Source organism: Chelmon rostratus, chromosome 17 (assembly GCF_017976325.1).
Source record: "Chelmon rostratus isolate fCheRos1 chromosome 17, fCheRos1.pri, whole genome shotgun sequence".
Lineage (NCBI taxonomy): Eukaryota > Metazoa > Chordata > Actinopteri > Chaetodontiformes > Chaetodontidae > Chelmon > Chelmon rostratus.
Window position 1 is genome coordinate 17,476,445 of NC_055674.1, and position 26,690 is coordinate 17,503,134.

Below are 26,690 nucleotides of genomic sequence, written 5' to 3' on the forward strand. Positions count from 1 at the left end.
CTTATTGTGGTTGCACAATTGCATGTTACCGATGGACCGATATGTCCTTCTAGTATAGACCAAACACTTCATTTCCATTTTGTGGTAATTTTTTAATATCATAGTCAATATAATAATCATTGAAATAATCATTTTAGCCAGTACACTGAAGGTGTCTATGAACTGAAGAAAAAACAACATACAGTAAGTCCTTCTGGTTCATTACATTCCAGTTCTGCAGAAAAACAAAATACACGAAAAAATGTTTTTCAGTCTATTCACTGACTGCTGGACAGCGTGGTCTGATGTGATGCTGCCCCCAAGTGAATGTTCCTACAGTAAATCATGTCATCCCCTAAGACAATAAATATATTTTCTATAATATAGTATCAATCTGGCTCAATAAAACTTATATATTTATATACATATATATTTAGACAAAAAGAATAAATAAAGTAGGAATGACAATACAACCAGAGTTTTTACAAGCTTTCCCTTTGTACATACCTATTAACATGCATTTTTCTAACTGTTTCCACACAGTGGTAAAGCTCTGTGAGGCTGTGTGTGTCCATTAGCTTCCTCATCCTCCACACAAACACTGCCAGACTGCTGGGGTGAAAAAACATGCTGCTGAGGGGAAGCGAGCAATGCAGGCCACTGTGACAAGAAAATAACACCTTTTAACCTGAAGCACACATGCGCAGGTGAAACAGATTAAATCGATCTTAAAAAACAGAACAAGATTTTGTGTATCAAATGCGAGCCCTCCCTCGTGGGACAACTAACTAAGAAAAAGAAAAAGAAACAAGGAATGAAAGGAGTGTAATAGCTACATGAGGGTGTCTGTCATCATCTTCAACAACACTAGAGCTGCAATGATGAGTTGATCAATAGGTTCGGAAGAAAATTAATAGTCATTTTGATAACTGATTTGCTGGTTCAAGCTTCTTAAATGTAAAGATTTGCTGCTTTCCTTTGTCATTTATGATAGAAAACAAAGAGTCTTTGGGTTTTGGCCTGTTTTTGGTCAGCTGATCACTTTGGGGTCTGGGAAATTGATGATTAATGAGCATTTTTCGATTAATCGTGAACATAATCAGTAGATTAATTGATAAGGAAAATGATCGTCAACTGCAGGCCAAAAAAACACCTTCACGCAGTCCACATTTATCCATCAAATAACATTTTAAGTAGCTAAATAAATGCCTGTCCAAAACATGACAAGTTCGTAGCACAGAAAAAAGTACATATCAACTCAATCAGAATACACACACTGACACACAGCCATTAAACTTCATTAAGAGCTAAGAAGGCACACCATGTATGCATATAATCCCCACTCTGCCACATTAAAACCCATCCACAACATTCAGATCAAAATAAAGGTGACTTCTGTTAGTTGTGTCTCTCTCCACCATTAAGCAATGACCTTAATTGTGGAGGAGAGAAACATCAAAGCTGGCAGTCAACATTTTTTTACAGTAAAATAATAACAAAGCTGCTGATTTTAGAGAATCCCGGCAAGGAAACGCCACCGAAACACCAACATACAGCATCAATTTTCAGTAGTTTTTCCACTTTTGTGACATTAGTGTCATCCACACACGCACACACTCTCATTCGTCATCGATCAGTTTCTCAGCGCCGTTCTCTGCTTGTATGCCTGCGCTGCTTCCTCCTTCCTCTCCTCCTCTTCCCTCCTCCTCGTCCTCCTCATCTCCAGCATAGGAGGAGAGCGACTGGCTGCTGTAGTTGATCATGGTGCGGGAGAGGTCCACTTCGATGGGGAAGACGTCGGCCTCCTTCAGGACGGCGTAGCACTCGTCATAGTAATGCGACATGCCCGAGACGAAGCGCTGCAGCTGGAACACGATGTCCTGGACTGCAGGTGAACAAGACAAGAGGGAAAATAATTGATTTTTGCATGACTTTATTTCTGCTCCATATCTTTACACTGTTTGTTTGCGCACTTTTGCTCACTCAATCCTGAGAATGCACGATTCAATTCTAAGCATTATGGCCTCTCAAGTCATGTATTAATATGAAATATCACACGAGGATTATCTTGGCCAAACCTGGGTTAGCATATTATTACGATAATCACTGATACAAAGTGAAAATCACACTGTTAAAATATACTTTGCATGAAAAAAAAAACATCGAAGCATGTCTTTAGTTTTGAAACATTTCTCATTAAAACAGTGGACACTCGGTTGATCTCTCTTCTGTGTCTCAAGTGTGGCATTTTTACTGTCCCAGCCCTTCATCTCTCGCATCCTGATTTAACCACCAGATGACGATGTGAGCCTGATTTCAACCTGATTTCCTCTGCATTTAGACCTGTGAGCTACAGTCTACTTGGACACAGAGAAACTGATCAGATATACGCAAAGGCAGCATATCACCAGTGCCAGTTTACACAGAGTGAGCACATGGGGAAGAAAACAGCTGAAAAAGAAAGAAGAAGAACAGACCATGTTTCTGATCGAGCAGCTCTATCTTCTCCAGAACGTCCTTCCTCATTTTGGCGAAGCGGGCTCGAGCCTCCTGCCGGCAGCGCAGCACCAGGCGGTACTCATAGTTACCGGTGCTGACACGATACAGGGGCTCGCCCATGGCCTGCAGGAGGATGCGTATTATTCACTGCTTCACATCATACCAGTACAAGAAGAATGCGACACTGTTTGCAACCTGTAAATGTTGTTTTTTCCTTATAATAGAGTTCAAGTGACAACTCACAATACTGCTGTACTCTTCATCATCCATTTCCTTCACCTTCAGGCAGTACGACTGAAAGACACAAGGAATTCATGTTGCTTTCCTGCTGACCCAAAGTGAACATATTGCAACAGGCTAACAGGCTAACAGGTGATGGCACTGTGCAGTACATAGCACTAAAAAACAAGCACAGCGTGCTGCCTCCTCACCAGATACTCAAACTTTACATCCAGGTACTTGCGGATGGTGAGCTTCGTGTCTGGAATGGCTTTGTGAAGGTAGGTGTTCAGATCGTGGAGCATCTGCACAACGAAGATATGATGTTTGACATGAAGTCAGACACAGCGGCCGTGTCATGAGGTCCACACATGACAGACACACAACATAAACAAGTGTGTGTTCTGTACTTCCATTAATGATGTTTGATTAAATATAACTAAACCAAAAAAGCAAAGTCTTTCAAGTCGACTATGGTAACAATTAAAAACTATTTTTCTGTACTCACAGGTTTGATGGTCTTCAGCAGCTGAATGCCATATTTCTCAATGTTGCGGTGAGCATCAGCAAACTTCACAAAAGCCTCGCTGGCGGCAGCTTGGGGCTCTCGTACCCCGATGACAGAAAACACATCCCCAAACGCTGAAAGGGCACATTTTCCGACACCAGTGAGTTATATCAGACACTGACGCTGAGATCAGTTGAGATCTATGATGACTATCTAGTTCAGCAAACAAATTAGTAAGCCTTTAATCTAAGATCTGATTTTGATGAAAGGAGCTCACCTCTGTGAGTTTGAGAGAGCTCAAAGAAAGCTCGCAGCAGCCTCTTTGTGTGCTCCATCAGTCCTACAAGCAAACAGAGGAGTGATGAGACACTGAAGAGAGCAAACAAGGGAGCATTCACATGGCCTCACTAATCAAAACATCAGATCGCCAGTCACCTCATTTCAGTGATTACCGCTTCACCAAACACAGCTGGTGGTGATTGTCAGTTATCAAACTAAACTCCAACGCTTTCGTGTAAGTTTACTGAAGGCTGCTTTTGTAAATGGACCATCATTTACCTTTGTAGAGCTCTGCCGTTTTCTCCAGCTCTTCCAGTCTTTTGACGAGTCCATCTGCAAAGTGAAATGAATCCACATGAGCAGAGCTCCATATCTACCTTAAAATCAACTCAGATAATCATAATAATAATCTCACCGTTGCAGAGAATAGCTCTGCTGAGTCCGAGAGCATCTGCTGTGCCGGAGCTCATATTCTCTACCAGCCGATGTTTGACTTTTTTCAGCACTGAAACACACAGGACATGTGTTTAAATGGACACCGCAGACAACTGGCCTAACATTATAATACATATAGAGTAACATATAGAGAGAGAGTTTATCTCACATATAGAGTGAGATAAACAAACAATGAATCAGGACTAATAGTGAGTGTGTGTCGAGCGGAGGATATACCTATATCCAGAGACTTCCCCTGTTTCGGGTCTGCCTGCAGTTTGTTGTAGTGGATTGTTGCTTCTCCCTGAGAAAACACGAAGAGACACAAACACACAACAAAAAAATCATGTATATACTTAAAAGAAGACAAATTCTAGAAAGGCACTCTGCCTTTCATTTATTTAACTGTATAAAACTCTAAAATTAACAACTAAATTACAAAGCATTATCCTAGTCCATGTGGTAGAATTAATAGTGTGTTAACTTTTCCCGCTTCATGCATGCAGTATTTGCAGAGAATGAACAAGTCAATGTAATCCCTTAAATCCCACGGAGAACCCTGTCTTTCATCCATCATACAGGAAGTCATGGAATTTTTGGTGTGAACAATGGACGCCAAAAACAACACGGCCACTCTTCATCGGTGACGTTATGCCACATGCGACGGGCTATTGTCCTGACCTGTTTAGCAGAGCTGAGCAAGCCAGCAAAGTCCCTCTTCTCCACAGTCTGGTGGCGGGTTCGCATGCATAACTATTAAACTGTTGGACTATTCACTGATCAACCTGCAGCCACAGCCGGACACTAATATGTGAGTACGTGTTATTTCCTTTTGCATGTTTCTATCCACGTCCATATGTGGTTCATTTCTTTTAAATTCTTTACAGACAGTGGGAGTGTAGTTTAGTTTATGTAATTTTCAACTGTCAGACCGATAGGACACCAACAAGAGAGGGACAGATTTGAGGACAAAACAAACCCACCAGCCACAAAGCAAAACAACCTTCATTTGGCAGGTGGCTGGGTTTAATATTCTATCTTAGTCATTAACTGCTTAAATCACTGACAGAGAAGACTGCACAGCAGTGGTTCAAATCCAGACTGTGTATCCACAGAATGTAGAGGAGGTAAATAATTAGCCATTTGAACCTGGTGTTGTTCACGACTGTGAATTAATTCCTGGCATTTGTGTACCTGGACAGCTTGAATCATCTTGGCCACTTCCACTTTAGTCTTCCCCTTGACTGGTTTCCCATTCACGCCTGTGATTTCATCGCCTGCTGCCAGTGTCCCATCCAGAGCGGCTGGGGTGTTATCAAAGACCTGAGAGACAACAGAAACCACATTAAAAAGGTACCCCTCTGACTTGATCAAATGCTGCACCGCTACTGTATCACGTTGATGCTTAACAAAGGCATTAAATATATGTTCTGCTCTTACATTACGTACTTGGTGGAAATGTTCTGTGACAGATTCATAAACAGAGTTTGTACTAACCTGGACAATGTAGAGACAAGGACAGTACTGTGCCCCACCACCAATGCTGATCCCAATAAGGTTATTAGTGTCTTTCTTCAGACACACAGTACCAGGTACTGTTGGTATCCCCCTGTCGAGCAGAAACAAGATACACTGAGATTTTTGCCATTTGTTGATCCTGATTTTGGACAGCTTTAAGAAGTATAGCATTATAATACAAAGTCCTTGTTTTACTACAAAACAGATAACTGAATGGTGCAGATCATAAAAAGAAAAACTGTAACTCACAGTTTGTCCTCCTCCAATTCATAGTCCATGTCTGCGAACATCGCAGGACGGTGTCACTCCTGTCCCTGGAAAACCTGCGAGCGATCATAACAAAATATCATATCATGAAGACGGAAATATCAAGAGTTTTCAGGATATTTCAGCAGCCCTTGAGGTCTGATGAAATAAAAAGTGATTTAGAGTGAGCTAAGTCTTTCATTTGAGAAATGCTGTATCTATCAGTGTGAATGGTGATCAAAATAAAGCAGGACAAAACTGAGGAGGCTTGCAGCTCCGCTCGCCTCATCCCAGTCATTTCAGAGCTCTGCAGGCAGCCAGAGGACGCTAGCTGCTGCAGCAAACAGCTGGTAACTTGCGGTGCATGCTAACTACCCGATGTCGGTCAGTTAAATACGTTTATGTGTGACAGTTAAACTAAATACATCCACCTGTGAGGCAAAAACAACTAATGTTAATTGTTTTGTAGTGACGGAAGCCAACAGCAAGAAAATTGCTTGCTAATTCTTGCTTATTAGCTAGCTGCTAACTTAGCTACTGTAGGCTAATTGGCAGGTGGAATAGGAAATTTCGCTTGATAAGAACCGTTAATACGCCGTAAACGATTTACCTTTATTAGAATATTCACCAGTTTCTCATAGAAATGTCCCTCGATGTGCATAAAAAGCAAAATATCTTTTAAAACCGCTTCGTTTGGTAGATATTGTCTTTATTTCTGGATCCAGTGACAGCAGTTCTGTTTACATTATTTTGTCATTTCCGGTAACATAGCGGAAGTTGTTAGACTAGTATCATCATGTTTGTTTTCTAGCGGGCACAGATAGAAACACCTCAGCGTGATAACTTCAGCCATTTATACCGACAAAATGTATTGATGCCCACTTCGTTATCAACCAACACAAAGCTTGCCTTCTTAAGAAGTTGCCAACGTACTTATAATCAAGTGTTTTTACTGCCCCCGGTGCTCAAAGTGAGTCATGCCGTCAATGCTAGCAAACTATAGGACTATTGATACTAGCGTAGTAAGTAACTTAAGCATTGGTAACGAGACTACTGAAAAACAACTCACGTCTGGCATCAGCTGCCTCTCGCCATTGACGCTGACTTGATGGATTTAATGTGATGCAGTTCTAGACTGTAACCACTGGAGGGCAGCCGAGCCGACTTGGCTTTTCCGCACTGTAACAGCTGATACCTTATAGCTGAATGAAATAATGAAAACAAGTAAGAGTTACACCAGATTGTACGCTAACCTGTATGAGAGCATGATGCCTGAATGGCAGAAGCTGGCGTATTGGGGACACTGTTGGAGAAGATTAATTAAAGTTATAGCTATTGGCAATTTTTATTTGATATTTTTCCCCTTTGCCATAACAGTAGGTTGTACAAAAACGCTATAGGAGGTTCCTCCTTGAGTTTCCTGTCAGATGGTCACTGAAAATGACATGGAGCTGTGGTGGTCAGGGCAGCATAAAGAGGCGAGAGAGTGGCATCAGCAGACAGCTTAAAATAACTAGTATCAACACTAATCATGTATATATTGTATTTTAAAGGTCAAACATGTCTATCTTCTTCAACTCATTATTCACGTGCTTTTGCTCCAGTGTCATCAATAATGACTTGCAGACCCTCCTCAATGTACCCAATCTAAAAATATTTAACTAGCTCCTGGCAGAGTAGGTTGTTTAAATACTTCACTGCGCCGCAGTCACAGCCATCATCAAGGAGGTAATTAATCTTATATGGCAAACTGAGTTGAACAGCAGTGATTAAACAGTGCAGGGCCTCTGCACTGAGTAGGCTGGCTGATTAACATGATGATAAAGGAGCCACATGGTAACTGTTTAAAGTCCTGTCGCTGAACTTTTTGTGCTTTACACCATAAATCAGGAGAAACACCACAGTCTGGTTGTCTTCCAGGACAGGGGGCTGTGCCTGTGTGCCGAGACCACCATCCTACACCTTCCATTTGCTGCAGGACTGTCCAGTCAAAATGAGCATGGTGAGTTAAACTGCTTTGCTTCTTTGCTGCACAGGAATAGATCGTGGATTTGCAATTTGCTGAATAAAAATACCTGGCAGATATAAATATCTGATGGCTCACAAGCCTGCTGCCATCATGGCGGACAGTAACCTTAATTTTCTCATGAAATTCTTTGAAACCCTGAACTGCACAACTGCGTTTCTCAGCAACTTGAGCTGAAGAATGTGAGTCTGAGGGCTGGAGATCAGCTGAAAGTAAAGGGGACAGTTCTGCATGATGCTGACAGGTAAGAGAACCAAACACATTGTATTTATTTCAGATTAGCCTCTGAACTGAATAGAATAATAAAGTGCTATCTGTGCAGATGTACTCTGGTGAATTGAAAAACAAATAAAATTGACTTATATATACTATATAAATAGCCTGGTGGTTATATGTGTTCTAAGCTCTGCAAACATCTCGTTATTAAGACTACTGTGCTGTAACTGTATGATCTCTGATCCACTCAGGTTCCAGATCGACCTCGGCTCCGATGCGGACGACCTGGCACTGCACTTTAACCCTCGCTTCCATGACGACGCTGACGGAGCTGTTCTCGTTTGCAACTCAAAGAGCGCTGGTTGTTGGGGAGATGAGAAGCGGGACATACACAACCCCCTGCAGAGGGGCACAGATGTCAAGGTGAGAGAGCTTCACTTAAGGAAGTCAAGATGTGTGTATTTTGTGGAAGGAAAAAAAAATCTGGAAGGTTTAGCTAGGATTTTTTTTTTTTTTTTTTGGATGGATCTAAAAGATTTTCTCCTAAAAATGAAAATATTTGATCTTTTCTGTCCTAGATTGTGTTGAAGCTGACTGGAGACATGTTTGAAGTGGAGCTTCCGGATGGACAGGAAGTCCAGTTTCCCAACCGTGACAGCATGGATGTCATCAGCTACATCAAGATCGCAGGGGACTTCAAACTGACCTCCCTCAAGATCTGCTAAGAGACGCAGCTGCTGTAACACGCACATGCTGTGTTTGGTTAAAGCCGAGACTTGGTCAGTTATTGTGAGAAATATTAAGCATGAAGAGATGTAGATCTTCAGTACTTTGGAAATGTATCTTTATTGAAAAATGTCCCGTTGTCCACAAGGATATAAAATGTTTCAATCTAAATGATCCGGTTTTGTTGTCTTTGATTGGTTGTTGTTGAAGAAATACTTCCCAGCATCAGTGACACTGACTCTATTGAGATTGCTCCTGTAAGCTGGCACTGCACTGCATCAAATGTATCTCTACCATCTGTAATCAGATTACTGCTGCCGTCATTTGATGTTTTTGCTGAGGTCTGAAAACAGTAGCAGCAGGTGTAAGTGGGAGCGAGGACTGGCACATTGCAGGAGTGGCATGAGAAGCCAGTGTTTGAACCAAAATTCAATGACAAGCCTGGCAAGTGTAAATCCACTGTGGTTCTGGTTTATTTTAAAGAAGAAGTGAAGATACAGAAGGCACAGCAAGATTCTGCACAAAAACAACAAAACTGATTGTTTGAAATGAGATAAACACCCGAACACTTCAAATACCTCAGAAACATGTGTTTCAGTCATCTTTGACATGCTCTTTAATATGTTCAATAGTGTAGAGACTTACAACATACAGACAGGCGACACATACATGACTTTCAGAGGGGAGAGCGTGCGAGGAGCGCCTCCACTGCAGATACTCAGCACCGCCTGTCCAGAGACCACCATGTGATGACAGTGGAGTAAAACCCAGAACAAGAGGTAGCTTCCAGCAGCAACCCCTGACCGCATCTCCACCTTTAAAAGCTCCTCTGACCTCAGCAAATTGGTGTTGCTTTGGAAAACAGTGACCCTAATGTAACGAAAACTTCAGCGTTAGTGTCACTTTCACAAGTTTCATAGGATTTATCCACAAGTGCTGCTTTGCATTATTTTGCAGTGGTCTGCACAACCTAAAAAAAGAATATTCAAAGCCAGTGTTTGGTTTGTCCCTTCTGGGCTACTGTAGAAACATGGCGGACTCTGTGGAGTCCCTCTGAAGATATAAAGAGCTCCTTCTAAGGTAACGAAAACACAACAGTTCTTATTTTTATTATATTCCATTTCTTATATTCACCGAAATCTTACAGGCTGGGCCTTTCAGTGTTAGTTTGAATAAAGCAGATTTTACTTGCCTGTAGTTCAGATTCATTGACTGTGTACATTTACACAGTACATTTGTTGCCCAGGATCATGATGACTTCATTTAAAAGACTAGAGATCCACGTTACAGGCACGTGACCTGCATCGCCATCCATCAGCTCCATCGGGTGTCCTGACACCATCAGTTCCGCAGCCAGCTCTGGGTATCTGGACCAGTCGGTCTGCCGCCACTTTGGCTGTTTCTGCAGAGATGCATGAGCTTCATAGATCTTATATTTGAGATCAGACCCCCTCCCACCTGCTCTGAACTAACCTGATATGACTGGAATGAAGAGCCGAGAATATCTTCGTGCACATTACTTCTGAATCAGAGATGATAAAAGTGAAAGTGAAAGAGCTTTAGAGGTCACATTATGGACGCACATATTGCTGTGCTGACGCTGAACACCGAACACCTGTTGCTTGTGCAGAAACAGCTGCTGTATTTGTTATTACTTACAAGATACTAAGTATCTAGGAGATCCACTTATATTTAACACATATAAAAATAGGTGCAGATGAGGACAGATGCATTGATGCAGTCTCAAGCTTTCAGTTTTGATTTCCAGCCTCAAGCTTTTGGTTTTAATTTAAACTGCTCCTGATGATAGTTTTGAATCCAAACCAAAAGCTTTAGACGACAACAAGCACAAGCACCGAGTGGTGTTGTTAGACTGATCATTCTGGGCTTTTAAGCCTCGCCCAGAATATTTTATATGTTCAAAAACTGACATTTGATGTTTGTATGTAGAATTCCTTTGGGTTTATCAAACATGTGCATGGAGATCATGTGCATCTCTAAATTGGGTGAAGTGCAGTGAGCATTTTACATATATGGCCCAGAGGCTGTAACTTCATTGAATCTCCAGATAGGCAACAGGTAATTGGCAGCAGGATTGGTCAGGATCCAGTAGGCTGAGTGTGCAGTTTATTTTTGTGCAAACTGTGATGGACCCCCTCCTGATGCAGGCTACATTTTTCTCTATGAGCTCTGTTCAACTGACACATTAAAGCCGTCACTGATAGTAAAACCTGCAATACGAAGCAGTGCTAACAATAAGAAGAACTCTGAGATCTATAAGATTTTAACGATGTATTTGTGTTTCCAACAATGAACCCAGAAAGCAAAGAAAAAACAAAAGTAGAAATTTCATGAAATGACACGTATAGTGTAAATCAGGCCTTTATTATACCAGGCGTATAATTTTAGAAAAAAAAAAATACTGATAAAAGCTTGATAAACAATTCTACATATTAGAGGTGCAGCCGTCACTTAGCCATCAGAGGAATATCAGCTGTCATTGTACAACTATCTTAGTTTTGATAACACCATCATTCCCGATCACAGTTAATTTACTTACAATGTCGAGAGGTTTTATTACAGTTGTTATACAACAGCGTTCCTCAAGTGTCGGGTTCAGCTCGACCTCAGACTTTTTAACCTGAACATCTTTATTTACTAAAATACATTTTGCTGTTGAGTGTTGGTGATGTTGTGAGTGATTATGTTCTGTGTGAAAAAAAAATAGAAAAATCAAAGTCCATTCAAAAGTAATTGTTCTCCAGGATGTTCAGTCAACTGTTACGGGTATAATTAATGCAGGTGGGACATACTGACATACACATGACTCAGTAAAGTCGTTATTAATAGTTCGTCTTGACATGAATCCATTGGGTGGTGTCCCACTCATTCTGTGACTTATGTCTTTAGAATACTTTAAATAATCTGTATGAAACCAGGGCAGGGGAAGGATCAAGATCCGCATCACTGTCCATCCTGTAGAGGCTGACAGACCAGGATCAACGTTCAGCCTCTCTGACTTGAAATGAATGCAGAACTCAGCTCATTTTAAGCTTTCTATGATTTTGCTGGATCAATGAAGTTTCTGCTCTCTTTCATGGAGTTTCAACATCTAGACTTTGATCTCTTCCTCCTCTTCAGAAAAGGCATTTGGTGCTTTGCGGCTGTGGGAAAGAGCAGGAGAGGTGGTGTCGTTGAGCATCCTCCTTCCCTTTGTGAAGGACCCTCCACCGTAATGGCGAGCCAGCACGTCAGCTGCCCTCTGGAACCTCTCTGCCTCCATTGCAGGCTCCGCTCTCTGAGGGGACCCAGCGCACACATCTGGCGTCCTCAGGGACCTTCTCTCCCCTTCTTGCACTGTGCAGTTAGAGCTACAAGAGCGCCCCCTGCTGTTCACCTTCCTGCTGAGTGACCCACTACCTGCCGAAGAGTTGGGTGAAGTCACCGCCGGGCTCTGCACAGGCGTCTCTGTCAGAGAGCTGTCGTCTTCTTCTTCCTTTTCCTCGCCTTCCACTTCCTCACATGCTGTCTGGCTGTGATTGGACATCTGAAGGCAGGTGGGGTTGTCAATCAAGCTCAGTACCTCAGTCATCAGGGAGGGGCCAAGGTCTACAGTGAACGAAGTGAGGGAGTCTGAGCGTGTCAGTGTGATGCCACCGCTGTCCGGTAGAGACCCCTTTCGGTCTCCATCTTGAAACTGTCTGTCAAGGCGAGAGAGGCGGGGCAGAGTGACAAATCCAGACTGCAGACCTGCAAACACACAGAAAACACACCAGAGTTTTTACTACATTTTCAGCTTGAAATCACCTTGGAAAGTGCAAACCTCTGACAACACTGACCAGGAAATCCAACCTAAAACAGAATTGTCCCATTTTTAGTGACTTTTTCTTTTCTTTTTTTCTTTTTTGTACAAGCACAATCACATTTAACTAAGCTGGCAATCAGATAATGAAAGACTGTAAAGGCTCACAGGTTTTAGCAGATAATATGGGTCTGAAGAATGATTAGTTACAGTGCTGTAATTCTAGCACCACAGGGTGGCAGTATGTAACAACCCAGTGATCCACTGCTGAAACTTCCCTGCAGGGACAAACTTGAGTTTTCTGTCTCCTGCACGGCCTTAATGCTACAAGCTGTCAGACAGAAATCAGGAGGACATGTAAGATTGGTATGATGCCACTGAAAGGAGAGTGCAACAGAGATATGAACGGAGGCCACAAGTCGAAACATGCTGCACTGATAATTATACCACAAGTGTTGCTGACGTTTTTACCCCCTCACACTTTTTCTGGTGTCTGTGTAGAGTACCTCCGAAACTGGTGAAGCTGCGCCAGAAGTCCAGTAAAGAGTGAGTGATGTTCAGCTGATGATGGTTTGTTAATTTGTGAAGAATAAAAAAGAAGTTTACTTTCAAATGAGCTGTGTTTTTTTCTTTCTATAATTAAAACCCAGTTGGTATCTACAGCACACCCAGTTTTGGAAAAGTAGCGTTGGTTTGTCACTGTTGGTGGACCCAATTTGTAACAAACCCGTATAAAGAACTACTGAGACAATATGAAACCATGGATGGAAATGATGACATGAGTGACTATGTGGGAAACCCACTCATGACAAATCCCATCGTGCTTCACTTCACTGAATCTCTATGCCAGCTCCACGTCACTCCGTTTGGCCAAATTCCTGACGGATCGGGTAAGGAATCTGGAGACGGAAAGGGGGTTTCCAGTGCGCGCTCCGCACGCTGCTGCCTGATAAGCTCTGATTGGTTAGCAGGTATACTGAATGGTGTATTTATGCCGTGCATTCATGCAGTGACACATGCAGGCACAGATGACAGGAAATGCCCACTAAGTATCTTCCTTTCTCCCAAACCAGCTGTGTGTTTGTGTTTCGAGACCTAAGTGTGTGCAGGTGTTGCCTAGGCGACACCAGATGACTCAGAAGAAGCCCGCTTGTTTGCTGGTCGTCTTGGAGGAATGCGGGAACGATGTTGAAAGGGAGAGGGCCACCTCACTGTCTCTGTTTGTGTGTTCACTGACATTTAGAGTGCTGTTTGCGCCAAGCGTCAGCTCAGCAGCCCTTCATGCTGTTTGGGCTGCTGGAGAGCGAACAGAGAAAACTGTAATGATATAGTACACCACCGGTTTGGGCTTTCCTCCCTAATTCATGATGACTAATGCAGTGCTGCTCTGCCACTCGTCCTCAGCCCATAACTAGGTCATTGATCACTCTGTCTGGGTTGCAGGACCTTTTAGGAGCTTCTTCCTTATCATTTGGCGTATTGCAAAACATACATGCATGTTACATCAGACACAAAACTCTGAGTGATGTTCTGAGCCTCAAACTAATGAACATGATCTTACCAAATCTCAACTGTTTTTCTTAGTATTTATGTGAATGATTTCATATTAACACCCAAAAACTGGTTGTTTGAATTGTTTTGCTGAAGTTTGCATGTTTTCCTAAATGCAGTCTCTGTTGATTTTTATCAATAAAGTAAAAACTGTACATACTCTATATAAAGCCCATCCCTGACTGGGAGTGATTATCTCACCATATATATACATCTCACCGTATGTGCAGAGGGAGTCGTCTGTTGAGCTGATGGAGCTGGGGAACAGCACCCTCTGTAGGCACCCGTTGGGGGAGTCCATGTTCAGCTGGGGCAGGGAGATGGCGTTCTTGATGATGGGCGAGACATCTGGCGGTGGTGACGACAGGTCACGAGAGCCCCCTCGCGGCCGTGGCACAGAGTTTTTCCGAACGTGCCGAAAGGTGCGTGTGAAGAACCCTGTTGTCTTGGAGCTGTTTGCCGAGTCTGGGCTCCCTGGCTCCCTGGCGCCCCCGTAGTTGCTAAGGAAGGAAGTGTCACCGAACACGTCCCCGCCACGGCCAACGTGCATAGTGTGCCTGAAGTCGCCCAGCGGCGGGCTGATCATGTCCACGGAGAGCTCGCTCTTGAAACGACGTTTCCCCTGAGAGCCAGAAACAAGGCCCTTGATCCCTGGCAGCTTTCCCAGACTCATGGTGACAGGAAAGTTGTCTGATTTCCCTTTAATTCGAAAGCGAGGGCCTGAGCTCCGATAACATGTCAGTCAAGTTTAAATTCCAGTTTAGGGTCCACTGTAAAACCAGAGAGAAAACAGAATTAAAATGCCGGGACAGTGAGGACAGATAACACAAATCTGTGGTTGTTCAGTCGGCAGAGAATGTGTGTATAATCCATTCTCCACACGGCCGGAGCCAACTATTCATCCACTGTCTGCCCACAGTTTCCCCTTGGATCTGCACTGAAAGATGCCAGTATGGATGCAAAGTCAGTCAAGTCCCTAGTCTATGTCTCGCTCTGTTCTGTCCCCCTCTCATGCACAGCTAGTACTGCACGTCTGTCCAAAATGACCAAAACACTCTGCTCAATCTCCTGCACAACGGCGGCTTTCAGTCACGGCTAAATAACAGAGAAGACGAATTACGAGGTCATACTTCATTTCCTCCGGTTGCCGCAGCTTATGTGGTCGGAGATTTGGGGGCCGGCTGGGTCCTGATTCAGATCTGGTTCAGAGAATGACAGTTCAGAAACACAAAAGTCCAGCCGCAACTGCAAATACGTTCAGACGTGATTCCAGGCAAAAAAACCCCAAAAACTGCTGGTTTGTGAGGCAAAAGTGTTCACTTAACTTCATATCTTTTTAGACGTGCAGAGCCTTGTTGTCAATCTCAACTTCAGTTTTGCTTGCAACGCTAAGAGGATCACCCCACCAGGAAGCCTAAAAGCGACGTATTTCTCATTTGCCTTTTCCCCCACGCCTTGTAAAAGAAGCTCTAAAGTAGCAGATTTAAAGCCAGAGTGAGACTGGACGGTGTATGGCACACTCCATGACATTTAAAAATAAGTCTGTTTAGGAAACGTAATAGGATTGAGTCACTTTATAGGCACATTTCCACCGGACTGCGGCACCCCTTCTCTCTGTTTAGCCTACAAGGATTAGTACCTGAGTTTATGTCTGGGGTGTTGCTCAGTTCTCTGTGGTTTTTAACCCTACTTTAGCCTCCCACCCACACTGCATGCACTGTCCTCAAGCAGTGATGATCATCCATTCATTTACTGATTAGTGATCATGAGCTACATTTCTCCTGCCTTCTCCTTTTATCTTCAGAAACCTTCAGTAAATTTATGCTACCCTGCGCTTTTAAAGGCAAACGACTGAATGTCAAAGCAGCATTGTCCGACGGTGTCTCCACTCTGTTGCTTACTGGCAGTGAGTCCTTTTTGCCTGCGTGTCTCATCCGATAAGCTGTTCTGCACTCGTCTTCCTCAAACTCCAAGCAGAGAGAGCTGGGGGGGGGGGGGGGGGGTGTCCACTGCCATGCACCGTCTCCAACTAAAGAGGTTTATCCATGTGAGGCACCACACCGTCCATGGGACATCCTGTCACCAGGCCTGTTGCCCCGCTTCTTTGTCCTCCGTCCCCTGGTCCCTCTGCACACAAGACGCCAGACCTCTGAGATGTTAACAGAGCAAAGGGAGAAGGAGGGCAATGCTTTCTTGAAAAGAGCAATAAAGGAAGGTGCCGTAATCCAGCGAGTATTTCGTCTGCATCATCCTGGAAGAAAGATAAGGCTCCTCCAGGATTGTCCATGCACTGGATTAGCTGCTAATCCCCCCTGTCTTCCCTCCCTCTCTGACTCCCTCACTTGCTCTCTGCCTTCTTCAATCCACTTAGTCCTCCGATGGTTTCCGGGTAGGGGGGCTTCTGCGTTTTCATTCAGTTCGCCTGAGGCCAGCTAAGAGAGCAGACAGGGAGAAAAAGGGGGGAGAAGTGAGTTACACACCAGGCCGAAGACTAAAGCAGGAGCAGTCAGGCGCACATAAACGCGTCAGGCAACTAAAAGTATGGACTGACTGATGCTGGGAGGGTTTTAGTCTCTGTGTTGTTGAGGAGTCAGCAGGTTCTCAGGAATCTGCTCTGGTCCAGGACTTGACAAATAAAACCTGAGTACACTTCCAAGAGACTTTCTGACTCATATGATTAACATTCATTTCACTTTCCATTATTCTCTCCTGAGTCAACAGCACTTTGCTGTAATTTAGCACGATTAGTCGATCTGCAGTAAATCACCAACTCATGTCATAATCAATTGATCATTTCAGTTATTCATCAAGCTCAAATACCAAACATGCTTCTGGCCTCTCCAGTGTGAGGATTTGCTGCTTTTCTCTAGTTTTCATCATCACCTGAAACGCCTTGAGAAACTGTGCTTGACATTTTTGGCATTTTATAGATTGGTACTGGAACTGGTAAAATAACTAAGTAATGTATCAATCAATTAATTAATTAATGTGATATTTATGTTAGAGGGAGTCCATTTAACTGACTGAGAAATGAGGAACAATTTAATGAGATGTCAGACATAAACAAGAGCTCCTGTCTGCATGTTCAACCACACTGAGCTGCAGAGATGCGAGGATTACCAAGCAGATTTAAACGCAACATTGATGCCATAAATCGTCTTCTCCAGAGATAAACGTTTGTCCTACAACTTCCTGTGTATCTGTTCTTCCTGGATACACTCTGACACCTTCTTCCTGTCTGCTGAAGGAACGGCTCGAGGGCAAGGGGAATACTGATAAGCTCCAAACACGTGACCTCGCCGAACCGCACCCACTGCTGGATTAATGTCACAGGAGTCACCGGCTGGGGCCGCTGCCAGGCCAATCTCTACCTGGGATGTAGCTGCTCGGGCAAGGTGATGGTGCCTCCCTCCCTAAATCTTTAACTAATCCCAGTTTTTTAGCAGGACAAATGTTCGGCGGTGCCGTTCACACACAGCGAGAGAGCAAGATTTGATGAAAGCATGGGTGAGACAGAAGGAGTAATCAATTTAGGAGAGTGTCCGTGCAGAGGAGGAGGGGGGGTAGGATGGATTTTAGCTGTTGCCTGACCATTTCTGATCCCACAGATCAGAAACATTTAGCTTAAGGAAGTGATTAGGGCCTGTGGGGCACGAGAAGGTGAGAGGCAGATAAACATTAGCATCTGTCTGTCATTTCGGTGCTGCGTTTCAGTCATCCGATGCCAAATTTAACATGTCCTCTCCTGCTTTAACAGCTGCCAATTTCTCTTACTTAACACCGGCCTTTTATATGGTTTTCCTCTTCCCACATTGCTTTGTGAGCAGCAAACGCAGCTCAACTCTCTCTTCATGTACAATAAAGTGTGAGACCGCAGAAATTTACTTTGGGAACTATGTTTAGGAAAATTACCTCATTAGAAACACACAGAGAGACGTTTAGATCCACCAAGCATGCATTTATCCGTAAATTGTACCTGCGGATATCCATAAACAAGCTTGTTTTGCGTGAGCTGCCTGACTGATTGCAGAGACAGACGGGGGGACAGCGTGCAATGGGGAGAGCAGACCGGATGCCATCTATTATGGCCATCAAATAAAGGATCTGAGGACGCTGATGGGAAACACATTTTTACCTCCTGTCTTTACGTGTTTTTTTCTTTGCCCCCCAGACTTCTATTTTAGCCCTTTCTTCCATAAATCTTGCCGTTTTTTATCTGTGTTTTTCCCTCTCTGACAAACACACACGCTGCCAAACATGCTTCCCTTTTCCGCCACTCTGCCTGCTGCGATCAGATTTACAGTGCTAGTCAAACATCTGGTACCACAGAGCCGCAAATTGCAGAAAAGTGCTCTGATGACATGTGATGGACCGTTCAATCACAGCGGCTCAGAAAGAGATCCGTCTGTGCGCTCATGCAGCACAAAGACTTGCACACACACGCACACACAGGGCTGTGTCGCAGTGGGTCAGCTCTGAGGCCGCTTCCTCCGCTGGACCGGAGGGCCGTGGTCCTTTTACAGAGCAGCACCAGCAAACTGCGGTTGAGGTCAGAACACCCTGAAAATTACGTAGAACTCCAAAATACAACATGCACTCAGTTTACTGGGCTCCACTGCTGCTACGTGGCAAAACACTCCAAGGCCTGCCAGGTCCTTATGGTGAGGGTGTCTGGATGTGTCTCTGAATGTGAGGATTTATGAGTGTGATGATATCTTACTGGGATGTATGACATCTGAGTGCGATTACACGGGTGCATGACGTTGTCTGATGGTATCAGACTCTGAACACAGATATATGTGACTTGTAAACCAACTTCCTGTTCACTCCTTCTCACATTTCCCTTGATGCAGCACAGAGTCAATAAAATAACTCATAAGAGGAGATCAGAATTCACTCAACATTAGATCTCCGCGGCTATAGTTCAATGACCTCTTTTGCAGCGAAAAAAGACTATAAAGAAAGCACGACAAAACAACAGGAGGCTAAGCAACCAAATCGATCTTTATGGCCAGGTTAAAGTCCCGCCATCACTCACTGCTTTCAAGAATTCTTTTTTTTATGTGTAGGACAACAGTACACAGGGGAAATGAGGCCAAGCAAACACATCTCATTCCATTTCAATAGTCATGCCGAACAAAGAGCTCAAGGAAACGTTGCCTCTCCAAACTTCCACGTAGCAAACATAAACAGAAAGGCACAATTAAAGCGGCCGTTTGAAGGAACTCGCGGTCTCTCAATCAAAAGTCTTGTTTGAAAAGCCTGTGCGATGCGTGGCAGGGTAAACTCAGCGACCGCGGCCTCCAGTGCTCACTCTATCAACCTAGATTGTCATGACTTTTCATTTGGTTCTTTTTCAAATCATAATGTCATGATCTTCACCTCTTGAAAACCTCATTTTTTAAGCTGCCTTCATGGAGCAGCATTGTAATCACTGAGAACATCTCCACATTTGAAATCACCACTAAACCCATTATTGTGCACGTATGTGGTTCAGTGTTTTCCTTGATGTTCTTCAGGCTAGACGCTCTGCAGCAGTGTCCCACGCTGACCTGCCCTGCTGCAGAGCGTCCTTTTGAAGATCACTTCAGAAGGCCAGATGTTTGGATGGTTGAAGGACCGTCTCTGTAACCATGACGCCACCTCCCTGACAGGCTGCCAACCCGCTGGTCTGAGATCTGGCACGACTCTAGAACAGTTGTTCTGTGGTTCCACTGGAAAAGCAGAGTGACCAATTGATTTTGATTGCCAATGCTGTCTGTTCATGAAGATCCAGGCTGATTTTTGAGACTCTTCCTCTTATCTTCCTCTTCCTCTTCTGTATTTTTACTGAATAATAATGCAGTCTTTTGACTGATGCAGTCTGGACCCACATTATCTGGCCTCTTTGCAGCTCTGATAGTTGGCTCAAACTTGTGTTATTTAAAGCTGAAGTTTTCTCACACCTAAATAACACTGATTAGAACTGTGATCAAGTCCTTCCATGAGTTAAACGCCAAACAGAAACATGAAGTAAACATTTCACCCTTTTTTGGGTGCAGACTATGTATCGGCAGATTAATAAAACTATAAAGACACAGTGTGTGACAATAACGCATCTGTCAGACGCACGTGCGCATATAGATGAGAGGTGAAGCGTAACTTTGCGCGTGTGGCTGCTCTTTTCTTTTACGCACAGAGACACACTCACGTAATGTTACAGGACTAAAGTTTGACTGTGTATTAACTTGCTCAATGCTGTTGATTTAATGTGACCATTAACTTCACTATTCCCACGTTACGCAACAAACGTCAAACAGCCCGCTTTTCAGAATAATCTTACCTTGGAATAACGTCAGAGCGCAGTCCCTTCGCAAAGACACAACTTCGCCAGCTCTTGTGTGTGTCATCCTCTGCGGTCTGCGCCGTGTGTTTCCGCTTGGACGTGAACTTTGAGTCGGTGCAGCGCAGCGGTGCAGCGCCTCTGTGCTGCTGCTGACAAGTGGACTGCAAGGAGATGGAGAGGGAGAGGAGAGGGAGGAGGAGCAGGAGGAGAAGGAGCCGGAGGTGGGTGGACTCCAGAAGCGGCAATGATGATTAATATTTGATGGACTGAAGCCCTAACCCTAATCCAGTAATTTCACAGAAATTAACCGGCTGCTTAGAAATTAATATCACATGACGGGAGTGGAAAGACAGGAGAGGCTGAATTGACCGAGGGATGAGATAAAAGAGAAAAGGGAGCAGGGTGGCCACAGGAGAGGAGGCTGAGGACCCTGTGGAAAAGGGAGGTGAGCCAAGAGAAAGAGATGAGAGGGAAGGTGGGATAGGCCTTGAGAACAGACATGAGAAATGGGGGGGTCAGCTTCTCTGTGAATCTGTGAGGGCGAGCAGCTCCTGTTGACAACAGCTGAAAAGCATCAGAAGCTGTGTGATGAGCAGCGAATGCGAGGGCGAGGAAGAGAAAACCAGACGACAGTGAGGGAGATAAAAAAGGGAGAGAGGGCAGCGACGGGAAATCCGACAGCATAAACTGTCACGTCGAAAATGTTGTTCTCTTGTGTGAAATTGTGTTTTAAACATTATTATACATTTCAGTCATGGTAGGAGTGTGAGGTATAACACAGGGGCAGAGAGCCAACATGGATAAAAGAGGACAAACAGGCCAAAACATGAAGCGCATGGAAGGAGAAGAGAGAAGGAGCTGGAGAGGAAGGAGCTCTGGTCAAACAGGATGAGAAGTCTCTGAGACAGAAAGAGTTTTTCTTCACGGGAAATGACTTTCTCACAAAGCAGAGAGGCCGCCAGAAGCTTTAACTCCTTTCTCACTGCCGTCACCAAATAGATTCGTCCAGTGAAAACACATTTAAAGAAGTCAGGTATGAATCAGTGTAAAGCTGAGTCCGGTTCGCCCAGAGCATCACTCTTCGCGGTGGGTGTCCGTCGCTCTGGATGTGTTCTTTGGGTTTTGTGAAACTGGCTCCTGCTCTGGAAGACGGGTCCAGGTTAGACTCCCATTCTTATAAAACCCAGATGTGCATTTAGAGAACATTGTTCAGGAAGTGGGACTGTTCATTTGATGTGACGGGGGGGGGGGGGGGGGGTTCGGGGTTATGAGGTTGATATATGGAGGGCTGGGTTAAGGGGTACATGAAAGAAGACGACCCCTGTGTCTTTGTTTGGATTGCGCTGCTGTTTCCGTGGATTCTGAGCAGCCAGGAAGCCGAGTCCTGGCCCAGAGACAATAGAGCATTGTAACGTCAGTCCTCAGTGCTTTCTAGGCTGCAATGAAAAAAAAGGCCTGAAAACACAGACACACACTGAAGCACTTAGTTCTGACAGTCACTGAACAGTGACTTCACCTTTTTTTTAGAAACTTGGTCTAAATTTAGGAGTCAGAGTCAGACAGAGCGTGGCATATCAACGGCCCTGCAGTGGTTTTCACTTGTTGACTAGATCTCAGTGAAGACATCACCAAAGTCTATCTACTGAGTATGAAATGCTCACCCTCTGTATCATAGCAAAGCATCCACAGAAACATCTCAAATCTCAATTCCTGCAGCATCATCTCAGCTTTTCATGCTGATTTCCAAAATGTTCACTAAATGTAATATAATTTATAATAATAAAGGCATCTGGGGAACTTATATAATAACATATTATGTGCATGATAATGGATTTATTGGGTGGGCTCACATTGACATGTTTGATATAATTGCAATGGAACACCACATGGTTAACTTGAATATGTCACGGCCTTGAAAATAATACCATTGTTATATAACAAGCTGAAAATGGAAAAATCCCACTCTCAAAATATGGAACATGTCCCAAAACACTCATATGTTTAAATACACTCAATTTATTGCAATGCACTATTATACTATTATTGGTGATTTTCTGTACTTTCTGAATACTTTTTCCAACAGTTTGGTTTTTTTGCCAATATTATAATTAAAATGTAAGTTTTGTTGTTATTAATATTGTCAAAACCAGACTTTACTTTACCAAACACATCTTAAAGTCAGACAGCTGCTCTTTTGTGGGGGGGCATCCCACTACATCACAGGGATCCTGCTACTTAGGCCTCATTACATGACTTACCAGAAAGGATTTTGGAATCAAGCTGCACGGTGGCTCGGTGGTTAGCAGCGTCGCCTCACAGCTAGCGAACCCCGGATCTTTCTGTGTGGAGTTTGCATGTTCTCCCTGTGCAGCGTGGGTTTTCACCGGGTTCTCCGGCTTCCTCCCACAGCAAAAACATGCTGAGGTTAATTGATGACTCTAAATTGTCCATAGGTGTGAATGAGTGGTGTGCATGGTTGTCTGTCTCTATGTGTAGCCCTGTGGTAGGCTGGCGACCTGCCCAAGGTGTCCCCTGCCTTCACCCGAGATGGGATAGGCTCCAGCCCCCCCATGACCCTGCAAAGGATTCAGCGGTGTATAGATAATGGATGGATTTTGGAGTCCTTTCTTTATTTTGATCTATTACCGTCAATAGTAACAGGTTCTGCCATTAGATCTATAATAAATAGTAAATTGCAATAATCTGAGAAGAAGATATCAGTCCTTGTCTAATTATGAAGAATTTTGTGTTGTGACTGCAGCTGTGACAGACTTTGCTTTAAGGGTCACAAGCCAAAAAAAACGTGGAGGACCGTTATGCTGAGGCTCAGTTGTGTACTGTGATGAAGTCGTCTACTCGTGTCGTTCAGGGACATGGCAGCATCTCACACAGCGATCGTGTTTGACCGCAGAGAGCAGCTAAGAGCCAGGAGGATCCTCAGCAAGGGTTAATCCCTCGTCCCTGCATGTCTGCCAGGCGGGGAGACGGACGATGATGTCTGGGAGAGCTGGTGAGCATTGAAACCAGCCATTGTGCTTCCAGACATGCTGCATTAACGGTTAGGGCATGCACACAGATGGAAGCAGAGACCAAAAGTTGTCGAGGGATATATTAGGAGACTAAACGGCTTCCTGTGATCTTAATGAATAACTTGAAATTCCTGCAACACAAAATGCTATTGTTAATATCTGTGTCTGTTGGACGACCCTGAAAATGTTCCATTTGTGAGATTACAGGCAAACATTGTTGTTGAGAGCTTGAAATAGAACTCAAGCGTCTTACCACACTGCCACTCTCGCACTTTATTGTTATCGTTCCCCAGAGGAATGTTCTCTTCCCGGTGTTTGTGTTGTTGATGTCAGTTCAAGAGGGAATCCACAAAGTCGGGGAAAGAGGGTGAGGCGACGCCTGGACGTCATCTCCACGTTGGTCTGTTCAGACATCATACAAATGGGCAAAAAGAAGCAGGGACATTACATTCACTTTCAATACAATATAATACAGCACATGGGCTGAAATGCAAGCTTAAATATACACACATAAATACTCAGAAGCCAGAAGTGTCGTGACTGCTCTATTACTATAACCCTGTTCCTGCTCTGAGGCAGCTTTTAGCATGTGGTTAGCAATAGCTGCATTTTTAAAACTGTTTGTGTATCTGGAAATTGATGTGCAGTGGTTGGTAAAAGTTGTCTATGTCTGCAGTTCAAATGTGTGGTGGAGCTCAAATTTAGACAGCCACGCAACACCCTGTAATTCAACCGTTAGCTCAAACCTCACGGCTCTGGAAGGAGAGTGACAGGAAGGGGAGCAGGCCGGGCCGTCCGTTTTCACTGGCACCACCGAGTCATGCGCGTGTGCACGCCTGGCTGCCAGTATGTCGGAAAAGACGCGGCACACAGCATAAGGAGCTGCTCAGCGGGCTGTTTGTTCGTCATTCTCTGGGTGTTGTGAGGAACAGGGGTGCTTACGGGCAACTGTGGAACCCAAACTGAGCCTACTGCCGTAGGTTCTCCTACACGCTTGGAAGGGGAGGGTGAGGCGAAGGGTATTCAGTTGGTTGCTATCTGCAACCTCATCACTAGATGCCACTAAATCCTACTCACTGGTCCTTTGATTATAATATGGCGGGTTACAATAAAGCTATTACAATACAAGCACTTTGTGAAGGCAGCTGACAGTCTTCCAGACATCCCAGTCTCCATAAACATATGCACCAATGCATCCTCGTGCTTGTTGTGCAGGCAAATTTGACCAAACTGACAAAGACATTCCCACACAATGTCGTTTCAGGCAGTTTTAAGTCTTTTTTTTTTTTCATTTCAGTAAACTAAGACAAAGATTTCATATAGATTGATTTAAAAACTTAAACATGTAAACTGATGTTCAGTTGCTCCTTGGTTGGGACCAGATTGTGACTGACTTGTCTCAGCCCTCAAAGTTTGTCCGGATGAGGTCCCGTGAGGTCTGATTTGTCGGCCACATTGTCTCCATATGAGGTTTTTGTCTGTGAAAACAAAAACTTTTCCTCCGCACAGCGGGTCATGAGCTCGATCAGATTTTTCAAGTTCATTCACTGGTAAATAAATGCTCATAAAAATGGCCTCCGGGTTAGATTTTCTCACATTTTTTTGGCCCACTTGTTGTTTTTCCGAGCTTCTTGTTTGCTTCGATAAGAATTCCTTCCTTCGCTTTGACCCTCTGGTGTTATTGATGTTGATTCCATGTCAAACAGGAAATTGCATAGTATTACTCTGGGATGTTTACAGGATCTCATTAAGCTACACTGGTGCTGCCATATAGGACATAGTTGCAGAGCTGAGAATGAGAGGACATATTAACTGCATAGACCCGTAGAGATATATCAGTGGAGTGGAGACAAGAAACATGTATGTTTCATGGTGTCACATTTAAAATCTCAATTTTGTCATGAGGCATCAAAGGTATCTTAAGTACCACCATCCTGATCAATAGTGAAAGCTACTGTCACAGCATCCTGCCTACAAAGGAAGCATAAGTCACATGTCAAGATTTAAATCTGTCTCAGTTACTCATGCCTCCATCCCTCTCTTTCTCTGCCTCTGTTTTCCAAAAAAAGCCAGAAAAGACACATTCTTCACGGACACAAAGGGGCGATTCTGTGCAGCCACCAGGCTTGAGTCATAGATGGAGCCATGGGGGGTCAGCTGCTGGGTGAAGAGCCGGGCCTGTTGTGTTCCGGGCAGGATCAGAGTGGGACACACATAGAAGTGAAAGCCACAGACGCTGGAGCTGTTTGAGCGTTGTTGAGTAGCTACACATGAAGCTCTGTTTACATCAATTCAGATGTCTGATTTAATCCTGAACCAAAAATCTTTGCATGTGGGGAAACCTGCAGTACTTTTCTCCAGCACTCTGTCGGCGTGTTAGCACACACATAGTGACGGCTGTCAGCCCACCCAGCTCCCATGGCTTTGAAGGCAGCTGCTGGACCCAAACCGTCCTCCGCTTCAACACAAATTATTCGGCTGCATCTCCGTGGTCATGGTGGTCAAGTGGGTTGACTATCTTCTCTCCTTTTTGTCTTGTCTTTTCAAAAAGACGCTGAAACAACTCATGCTCAACTACAATGTGCGGTGCACTTGAGGAATTCTGCACAGTCTATTTCTGTGTGACTGAACTGCCACGATATCACACATTCCAGCATGAGCAGACTGTGGGGTCCAGTGCTGCTGTCAATGGCCCCTCTGTGCCGCCGTCACCTCAGAAACAACAGGAATGCTCATCCGCCGCGGCCCTCCCTCCTCAGACCGAGGCCTGCGCAGGCCGCTGGAGGACAGATCAGCCTTCTGGTGGAAAGGGGCAGAGGCTGCCGAACAGCGAGGCAAAGGCAAGGAGAAAAAACGAATGGAAGAAAGAGCAGAGAGAATAAAAGGGTGGGCAAGAGGGAGTGACGCAAGAATGACAGATTGAGAGGAGGTGTGACTGTGTGAGTCATAACCAGAGAGAGGCAAACAATGACGATATGACACCAGATAAAAACATATGGAGGAAATAGAGTTATTTATATGACCTACTTCTCTCAGCTCCTAGCCTTTATTTCTCTAATCGTGCATACCTGTACTGATGCAGATTCTATCCCACCTACCTTTACTGTAAAGCACACTTAAGATCAATTACCAGATGGTAACACAAACCACACTGCTCAACATAGTGTGATGCAAAGTCTTTATTTATTTCTGCACAAGCAATTACTTTATTCAGAGGACGTTTATAGAGAGAGCACCCTCAGCTAACGTCGCTTCCTGTAGTGTGTACGAGTGCATGACACGCAGTAACATCCCACATTATCTCTAAGCAACAGCGCTGAGACCCCAAGCAG

At 44.2% G+C, this 26,690-nt stretch overlaps 3 protein-coding genes across 6 annotated transcripts; 1 reads left to right on the forward strand and 2 right to left on the reverse strand.

The window, feature by feature from the left end:
- Window positions 1–78: 78 nt before the first annotated feature.
- On the reverse strand, window positions 79–6,429 carry pick1 (protein interacting with prkca 1). The gene is made up of 13 exons (XM_041957062.1): window positions 6,294–6,429; window positions 5,687–5,760; window positions 5,417–5,528; window positions 5,114–5,242; window positions 4,157–4,223; window positions 3,900–3,989; window positions 3,764–3,817; window positions 3,483–3,545; window positions 3,206–3,339; window positions 2,910–3,002; window positions 2,722–2,772; window positions 2,457–2,601; window positions 79–1,864 (listed from the first exon to the last, which is right to left on the reverse strand). Exons 2-13 carry the CDS (start codon window positions 5,725–5,727, stop codon window positions 1,599–1,601), a joined length of 1,245 nt encoding a protein of 414 aa, XP_041812996.1. The 5' UTR covers window positions 5,728–5,760; window positions 6,294–6,429; the 3' UTR covers window positions 79–1,598.
- On the forward strand, window positions 6,006–8,650 carry LOC121620835 (galectin-2-like). Its single transcript, XM_041957063.1, has 5 exons — window positions 6,006–6,067; window positions 7,604–7,685; window positions 7,874–7,953; window positions 8,177–8,348; window positions 8,504–8,650. Exons 1-5 carry the CDS (start codon window positions 6,048–6,050, stop codon window positions 8,648–8,650), a joined length of 501 nt encoding a protein of 166 aa, XP_041812997.1. The 5' UTR covers window positions 6,006–6,047.
- A 2,388-nt stretch (window positions 8,651–11,038) lies between these two features.
- cdc42ep1b (CDC42 effector protein (Rho GTPase binding) 1b) lies at window positions 11,039–20,462 on the reverse strand. 4 transcript variants are annotated; one of them, XM_041957684.1, is made up of 5 exons: window positions 20,327–20,462; window positions 16,347–16,436; window positions 15,906–16,131; window positions 14,224–14,774; window positions 11,039–12,401 (listed from the first exon to the last, which is right to left on the reverse strand). In XM_041957684.1, exons 4-5 carry the CDS (start codon window positions 14,675–14,677, stop codon window positions 11,764–11,766), a joined length of 1,092 nt encoding a protein of 363 aa, XP_041813618.1. In that variant the 5' UTR covers window positions 14,678–14,774; window positions 15,906–16,131; window positions 16,347–16,436; window positions 20,327–20,462; the 3' UTR covers window positions 11,039–11,763. The 4 variants fall into 4 exon arrangements, with proteins under 4 accessions (XP_041813618.1, XP_041813619.1, XP_041813617.1 ...); XM_041957685.1 differs by having other exon boundaries at window positions 15,906–16,153; XM_041957683.1 differs by having other exon boundaries at window positions 15,906–16,436.
- Window positions 20,463–26,690: the final 6,228 nt, after the last annotated feature.

What these genes read in the sequence shown, in the direction of transcription:
- pick1 (XM_041957062.1), bottom strand. Translation starts at nt 5,727, where the DNA reads ATGTTCGCAGACATGGACTATGAATTGGAGGAGGACAAACT. An exon ending in CTTGTCTCTACATTGTCCAG is followed by an intron (nt 5,243 to 5,416) that starts GTTAGTACAAAC and finishes GTTGTCTCTCAG; the next exon opens with GTCTTTGATAACACCCCAGC. An exon ending in TGCTGAAGACCATCAAACCT is followed by an intron (nt 3,003 to 3,205) that starts GTGAGTACAGAA and finishes TTCGTTGTGCAG; the next exon opens with ATGCTCCACGATCTGAACAC.
- LOC121620835 (XM_041957063.1), top strand. Translation starts at nt 6,048, where the DNA reads ATGCTAACTACCCGATGTCG. An exon ending in ATGCTAACTACCCGATGTCG is followed by an intron (nt 6,068 to 7,603) that starts GTCAGTTAAATA and finishes GTTGTCTTCCAG; the next exon opens with GACAGGGGGCTGTGCCTGTG. An exon ending in AGAGGGGCACAGATGTCAAG is followed by an intron (nt 8,349 to 8,503) that starts GTGAGAGAGCTT and finishes TTTCTGTCCTAG; the next exon opens with ATTGTGTTGAAGCTGACTGG.
- cdc42ep1b (XM_041957684.1), bottom strand. Translation starts at nt 14,677, where the DNA reads ATGAGTCTGGGAAAGCTGCCAGGGATCAAGGGCCTTGTTTCTGGCTCT. An exon ending in CGACTCCCTCTGCACATACG is followed by an intron (nt 12,402 to 14,223) that starts GTGAGATGTATA and finishes GTGTGTTTGCAG; the next exon opens with GTCTGCAGTCTGGATTTGTC.